Genomic DNA, 8,242 nt, shown 5'->3' on the forward strand with positions numbered 1-8,242 from the left:
AGGGTTAAGCACTTCATGGGGAGATGTATACAGGTTTGCAGACAATACCGACAGAACCTCTACTGAGATGAGTGCCCCATTACATAGATCAGCCTTTTACCAAATCTCTTGGAAGAGGTAGGACAATTCTGCCAGGTGACAGCTCAATCCATTCTTCACTGTACAAAACATCATCACTGTCTCTGAAAGAATGGGGCCATAGCTCAGTGGCAGAGCATCTGCTTTGCATGCACAAGGACCCAGGTTCAATCCCTGGCAGCATCTCCAGGTAGGAGTGGGAAAGACCCCTGCACAGAATCTTGGGAGAGCTGCCGCCAGCCAATACAGACAGCAGTGAACCAGATTGGCCAGTGGTCTAACTGGGTATATTACCCTTCCCTTTCTCTCATTTTGTGTCTAGTGACTTCCTGATCTCTGCAACTGGTACTCTGTAAATGGCTGACCAGAACATAGCCATTCACCTTCCACCTCGCAGAGAATGTCGATCTGCTCAGTACTTAGGAACACAAGAGGCTGCCATATACCTGAGTCAGACATTGGTTTATCTAGCTCAGCATTGTCTTCACAGACTGGCAGCGGCTTCTCCAAGGTTGCAGGCAGGAATCTCTCTCAGCCCTATCTTGGAGAAGCCATGGAGGAAACGTGAAACTTTCTGCTCTTCCCAGAGCAGCTGCATCCCTTGAGGGGAATATCTTACAGTGCTCACGCATATAGTCTCCCATTCATATGCAACCAGGATGGTCCCTGCTTAGCTAACGGGACAAGTCATGCTTGCTACAACAAGACCAGCTCTCCTCTCGTGGGAGAACTTACGTTCATGAGCATTATATTCATGAGCATATTTTGTTACATAAACTTACGTTCATGTGCATAGAAGGGAGAAGGGGGGCAATAGGTTAGATGAAACACCTTGTAGCATTGATTCCTACCAGCAGCCACCTATGAAAACCTTTCATGGCTGCAGGTCATAAAAAGGACCCTATTTGGAGGAAATTTTGAAGAAATCCTTTTGCTGGGTATGAAAGGAACAAGCAAGGGCATAACAAGGCTGGAGTGGGCCCAGAGACAAAATTTTAAAATGGGCCCCTCGCTGATACACACACATTCACAATATATAGTCACGTGACTTGCCTCTGGGGGGCCCCTCGAGGCATGGGGGCCCCCAAGCAGCCACCTCCCCTTGCCTAATAGTAGTTACGCCCCTGGGAACAAGGGGCAAAAGTAAATAGCCCAACAAAGTTATGCAAGGCCCAGGCGACAAAATGCAACACCATCAAATCTACATGCTTTTACAGCTACAGCAACAAACTGGAATGCATTTTAATATCAGAAATATCTAAACAATAAATGGTCAATTCTGAATTAAATTGGTGTTTTTCTCCCTGGTGATTTAAAAATCACTTTGGTTTTGAGCAGCCCACTTTGCTGCATACATCCAAGATTTGTTTCAACAGCAGACTTCATACATTCAACCAAATTCTAGGTATGTTCCATAGGAGAATCGGAAATTGCCTTATACAGGGTCAGACTCTGGGTCTATCTAGCTCACTACTACACTGACTGGCAGCAGCACTTCAAGGTTTCAGGTCTTTCCGAGCCTGGCCAAGAGATGCTAGGGACTGACTTGGGACCTTCTACATTCAAGGTGGTGCTCTACCCAACTAATTTAGGAACACAGGAAGCTGCCTTATACCGTCAGGCAATTGGTCCATGTAGCTCAGTATTGTCTACTCTGACAGTAGCTTCTCCAAGCCTTCAGACAGGATTCTTTCCCAGCCCTACCCAGAGATGCTGGAGACTGGATCTGGGCAGTGTTCTCTCTAATACGGATTCCCAGATGTTGTGGACTACAACTCCCAGAATCCCCAAGCAAAAGCCATTGCAGCTTTTGCAGAGGGAACACTAAACCTGGGACCTTTCTTCATGCAAAGCAAATGAGGTAGTGTATACAATATTGCAGTCTTAAAAACATCCCCACAGCTTTCTTTTAAAAAAGCAACACACGGTCAACAAACATGCATTTGGGATTGAATGCTGCAGTAAAGTCCACAGTGCCAAACTCTTATATTCACATAAAATTGGGAAATCTGATCTTAATCCACCTAAACGTTAGACCAGGACTGGCTTGATGTTTCAGAGCACATCAGCAAACTTCTCCCCATGGGCCTGCTCAGACAGGAAGACTCCATCACAGAGCAGCAGGCCCTTCTGAGAGCCCTGGGCCTTCAGCAGATGTTCAATAATTTTGCTCCCCAAAAGCAACCTTGCATCAGATCTTCATTGCATTTTAAGGAGGGACTCCACAGTCACCTTAAGTGGCGCAGTGGGGAAATGCTTGACTAACATGCAGAAAGTTGCCGGTTTGAATCCCTGCTGGTACTATATTGGGCAGCCGTGATATAGGAAGATGCTGAAAAGCATCATCTCAGACTGCATGGGAAGAGGCAATGGAAAACTCCTCCTATATGCTACCAAAAAAACCCCACAGGGCTCTGTGGACACCAAGAGACGAAATTGACTTGATGGCACACTTTACCTTTACCACAGCCCAACAAACCTTTGGGCACATGCCTTAAGGACCCTCCTCTCTATGAAACGTCCTTTCTCAGGGTAGTCAGCCACTTATGACATCAGCAGATACAAAGAAAACAAGAATTCTTAGCTACCAGTGCCCAAGGCTCTTTGTTAGCAGGATAGCAATATATTGGAACCAGCTGTTGGATACACAGCTCAACGGCAGCTACACTCCATGTTGCTTTCCAACAGTCCCTTCCTGGCAAGGCCTTGAATTCCTTGAGCATCTTTCAAAAGATGAATCAGCAAAGCATCTGCCCCTCAGGGCTCCTGCTGTCTGTCTTAGTGACTAAGAGAGTGACTAAGAGTGACCCCACGGTCTTCAGGTCCAACCCTACCTCCACCAGAGCCCACAAGGCAAAATCTGCAGCCTCAGGCAAATCTATACCTTCCTTCCCCACCTCACCTGCAGGATGGGGTGGCCTACTCTGCAGAGCTGTTGCCAAGGACGACTGTGAACCTACACAAAGCATATTTTCGCACACACAATTGAAATACACAGTATGCTGAAGTATTCCAATTCCCTGAAGTAAACTGCACAGAGATACCCACCCACCACACCCCAGAAGCAGCCCAAAGGCTGCTGTCAAACTCACCATGGCGACTTAGGATGTCTGGAGTTGTTGTTTTGGCTGATAGGGCTTGGCTTTTAAAAAATTATTTTTTCCTTGCTCAGCTCATAGTTGAGGTAGTTTCCTAGGAGGGCCTTCTCCCTCCCTTGGAGTAAATGGTTTTGAAAAGAAAAATTTAAAAAAGCCCCTCTCCCCAAAACGGAGGTGGATACACCTTCCCAACCTTTGGCTTCAGGAACCCATCAGCTCCCTAGACAGCAGCAGGGGGAGCTTCCAGATCAATTCTCAAAACAAAGCAGCCCACCCCCATGTGGTGTTGCGGGGGGGGGAGTGCTTGGGAAAGTAGGAGAGCAAAGTGGGAGGGGGGGCAGCTATAAAACGAATTCTAAAACGGGAGAGACCTAGTGGTCTTATCTGGGGGCAGACCCCCAGTGCAGGGAGGGGGCCAGGGACTGTGGGGGCGGGGACTGGGAGGGGAGGGGGCAGGGAGTGTGGGGGGAGGGGGAGAGGAGACTCCCTTCAAGGGGGGGATGAGGTGGGAAGACTATGGCCTATAATTCGCCTGGTGGGGGGTGGGGAGTCCTATATCCTGCGGGGGGGGGAGGCGGGGTGCCTCACGGTGGGTGGGGGAGAGGAGGGAGGCCCGCCCGTCAGTCAGTCCGTCCGTCCGTCCGTCGGGGCGAGAGAGGGCCTGCTGCTCCTCGCCTGCTTTCGCCCCCTCCTCAGCACGCCACCCCGCCGCGTAAGCTGCCGCCGTCAAGCCCTTTCCAGGACGCGCATCCTCTTTTCTCCTCCTTTCCTTCTTCTTCCTCCTCTCAGCCTCCAGGATGGGGGAGGGGATGGGCTACCAGCGCCGCCGCCGCCGCCCCGCCCACAGTCCTCCACGACCCCGCCCACCCAGCCCCCTCGCTCGCTTCCGCTTCCGCTTGCCTCACCGGAAGCGGCGCACGAGCCGAGCCCTCGAGCGGACGGCCAATCAGGTATGACGATCAGGGGCGGGGCCGGTGACGCCACCGCGCGCGAGAGAGGGACGCAGGCGCGAGCTCGCCCCGCCCCTCCCCGTCCTCGGTCCCCTCCTCGTCTCAAGTGGGGTTGGGTGGAAAGAGAAAGCGGTATTAACCCTTCACCTGCTGCGTGGCGTCTAAGGAGGTCTCAGGGAGCATGCGCACACCTGGGCTCAGCCGCTTTTCTCAGAAAAGGTGGTTGTGGGAAAGGTTTCTGTCCCGCACATACACTTTCTGTCCATCTCTGCATAAGACCCTCGGAGGGATTTATTTTAAAATTAATTTTTAAAATAAAATTGTACACACACACACACAAAATTTTGGAAGGGCAGTATAGAAATCAAATAAATAATACAATAAATTTGTAATATATATGATATATATATAGGGAGAGAGAGAGAGAGAGAGAGAGAGAGAGAATTTTTTTCATTCTCCCCTTGACTAAGCAGGGTCCACCCTGGTTTGCATTTGAGTGGGAGACTACATGTGTGAGCACTGTAAGATATTACCTGTAGGGGATGGAGCTGCTCTGGGAAGAGCAGCAGGTTAGGAACATAGGAAGCTGCCATATACAGAGCCAGACCATGGGTCTATCTAGCTCAGTATTGTACACAGACTGGCAGCGGCTTTTCCAAGTTCCCAAGTTCCCTGCCTGCAGCCTTGGAGAAGCCGCTGCCCCAGGGCTGCTCAACTTCGGCCATCCTGCAGAAGATGTTGGCCAACAGTCCCCATAATCCCTGGCTATTGCCCACTGGGGCTGGGGATTATGGGAGTTGTAGTCCAAAAACAGCTGGGGAGGGGCCTAAATTGAGCAGGCTTGGGTGTAGAGAATGCTGAGCTAGAACGGCCAAAGGTCTGGCTCGGTAGAAGGCAGCATCCTATGTCCCTCCTTCTAAATGGCTGTGGAATGCATTGCATTTCCAAAGGGCCAACGCTGTCCAGAAATTCCATGCATTCCTGTGGCCCTTTGGAAGGAACCAGAGCTTTTCAGTGGGCACTGAAATAATTCATTTTAGTCTCTTCCCTAGAGCATCTGCTTTGCCTGCAAAAGGAGCCCAGCATCCCCCCACACCCCACCGCATCTCCAAGAGAGGGCTGAGAGAGATTCCTGCCTGCAACCTTGGAGAAGCCACTGCCAGCCTGTGTAGACAATACTGAGCGAGATGGACCAAGGGTCTGACTCAGTATAGGGCAGCCTCCTGTGTTCCAAATACCTTGAGTAAAGGAGAATCTATTTCAGAGTTGCTTTTGGAAGTTAGCCCCAGAATGCATTTTAATTGTTTTAGAGTTGTAATTAATCTGTATTATGTGACTGTAAGGTGTATTTACAGTTTTGCACACCTGTTTGACTAGCAAGCAGAAGGTTGTTGGTTTGAATCCCCCGCTACTGCTATTTTGGGCAGCAGCGATACAGGAAGATGCTGAAAGGCATCATCTCCTACTGCGTGGGAGGAGGCAATGGTCAACCCCTCCTGTGTTCTACCAAAGAAAACCACAGGGCTCTGTGGGTGCCAGGAGTCGTCACCAACTCGACGGCACACTTTACCTTTTTACCTTTGGAGAAGCAGCAGCAACACCTAGAAAATGGCTTAGAAGCCCAGTAAATAAATAAAAATAAATAAATAAATAAATAAATAAATAAATAAATAAAAACAGTCCTGCTGGATCAGGCCCAAGACTGTCACCTATGTAGTCCAGCATTCTGTTTTGGTGGCCCACTAGATGCCACCGGGAAGCCCGCAGGCAAGAGGTGAGGGCATGCCCTCTCCCCTGCTGTTGCTCCCCGGCAACTGGTACTCAGAGGCATCCCCATCCCAATATAAGCCGATGTCTGGATCTCAACAGAGAGGGAGACACCGTGTGGCCATTTGATGGGTTGGTTTCCTTTTCTGCAGTAGCTGCCGAGAGTGAGGTGGGGAATGAGAAACCTTTAATGGTGGCAAACTCCCAACTGTGTTGTAGGGACCTGCGTGTGATCCATTGGCCTGTGGCGCAGGAGAGAAGCAAGCAAGCATCGACATGGGTGGGGGCAAACCAGGACTGTCATGCCTCTGCGAGGGTGTTGTGTTGTTTTGCTGTGTCCTGAATATGTCTTCTGAAATGCTCTAGTCATTAATACTGTCACCCAATAGAAATTGAATGGCCACCATCTGGTTTCAGTTGTCGTCCCATTTATCATCTTTGGAGGCCTTCAAGAGGGCCACGGGGACCCATCTTTTCAGCCTTGCTTTTAATAATATTTAACTGGTTTTACATAGTTTTAAAATGGGGGGGGGTTGTTACGGTTTTAACTGCTTTTTAATGTTTAATGTTAATATGTTAAATGGTTTGAATTGTGAATGTAAATCGCCCCAAGCTGCTTTAGGATGGGCAACATATAAATGAAATGAGTGAATGAATGAATGAATGAGAAGAATGTATAGGTGACTTCTGCTAACAGAGCAAAAAGTCACCTTTCAAAATGGTGATTCTCTTTAGCAGGGGAAGAGCAAACCTCCGTATCCAGCTCCACCACAGCATCCCTCCAGTGGCTGATGCTGGTATCTACCTTATATTTCCTTTTAGACTGTGAGCCCTTTTTTGGACAGGGCGTCAGACCACGTCCCCCACGTCTGATGGATGTAGCACCAGCCATTTTACTCCTGAATGGAGTTAAACTCCTGAATGGAGTGAATATCCCATGTGCCACAATAGAACATCACCCTAAATTATTTTTTTAAAGGTTTTGTAAATTGTGGACGATGCAAGTCATTTAATGGTCCTAGAGATGCTGTTCTGGCAGCTCCAGGACTTAACACTCACATCACTTTCGGAGGATGAATACAACTGAAGGAAGCCCGGGAGGGTGCATGGCTTGGGGAGTCAGTCAAGTGACTTGCCTCTGGGACGGCTCCCCAAAGCAGTGGGACCCCAGACAACTGTCTCCCCTTGCCCTATTATAGTTATGCCCCTGACGGCTTGTTTTCAGATCCATTTATGTACAACTGTTTCATGTTCTTCAGAGCTCTTGCCATATGTCACGCTGATCATCAGTGTAATGCTCCAAATGCAATTTAACGGGCCCAGCCTAGATGGCAGCGTCGGCTTCTTTCACGTATGTGCTAGACACATCCTAGCTGCTGTTAGGAGCTGGGTAGTAATTCCACTCTGTTCTGTGCTAGTCAGACTTCACTTGGAATAGGAACACAGGAAGCTGCCTTATACTGAGTCAGGCCATTGGTCCATCTAGCTCAGTATTGTCTACACAGACTGGCAGCAGCTTCTCCAAGGTTGCAGGCAGGGGGATCTCCTAGCCCTATCTTGAAGATGCTGCCAGGGAGGGAACTTGGAACCTTCTGCATGCAAGCAAGCAGATGCTCTTCCCAGAGTGGCTCCATCCCCTAAGGGGAATATCTTACGGTGCTCACACATGTAGTCTCCCATCCAAATGCAAACCAGGGTGGGCCCTGCTTATCAAAGGGGACCAGTCATGCTTGTTACCACAGGACCAGCTCACCTCCCTGTGTCCAGTTCTGGGCAACACACTTTAAGGGGGCCATTGACATACTGGAATGACTTCAGAGGTGGGCCACAGAGATGGGCAGATGGAGCCAAGCAGTTCTGTGAGGAATGACTAAAGCTGCTGGCATGTTTCGCCCGGAGAAGAGGAAACTGCGGGGAGATCCGATTGCTGTGTTCAAATACCTGAAGGGCAGTCATGTAGAAGACGTAGCAGTCTCGTTCATCTCCTTTGTCGTTGAGCTCAGGTCTAGAACCAGGGCGTGGGAATTACAAGGAAGTAGATTCAGGCTAGAGATTAGGTGGCATTTCCTAACAGTAAAAGTTGTTTGCCAGTGGAACAGTCTGCCTCATGTATTAGTAGTAGAAGGCACGCCCTCTGCTCTTGCCTGTGAGCTTCCCAGAGGCATCTGGTGGGCCGCTGTGTGAAATGGGATGCTGGACTGGAGGGGCCTTGGGCCTGATCCAGCAGGGCTGTTCTTATGTGCTTTCTTTTGTTGAAAGTTTTCAGAGGCTGGTCAGCGATGCTGTAGCAAATTCTTGCGCTTAGCAGGGGGTTAGACTAGAAGACCCCTAAGGTCTGTTTAGTCCAGG

At 49.4% G+C, this 8,242-nt stretch overlaps 1 protein-coding gene across 4 annotated transcripts in view; it reads right to left on the reverse strand.

The window, feature by feature from the left end:
* XPO6 (exportin 6) overlaps positions 1–4,037 on the reverse strand; it is a 61,379-nt gene extending 57,342 nt beyond the window's left edge. For all 4 annotated transcript variants that reach the window (XR_008312038.1, XM_053276718.1, XM_053276717.1 and 1 more), the window contains exon 1: positions 3,171–4,037. Coding sequence is in view for 3 of the 4 variants with exons in the window: in XM_053276718.1 (XP_053132693.1) it covers positions 3,171–3,173 (3 nt within the window). In the remaining variant the exon portion in view is untranslated. The remainder of the gene's footprint in view (positions 1–3,170) is intronic.
* Positions 4,038–8,242: the final 4,205 nt, after the last annotated feature.

The sequence above is a fragment of the Hemicordylus capensis genome, chromosome 13 (genome assembly GCF_027244095.1).
Source record: "Hemicordylus capensis ecotype Gifberg chromosome 13, rHemCap1.1.pri, whole genome shotgun sequence".
In the NCBI taxonomy this organism is placed as follows: Eukaryota; Metazoa; Chordata; class Lepidosauria; order Squamata; family Cordylidae; genus Hemicordylus; species Hemicordylus capensis.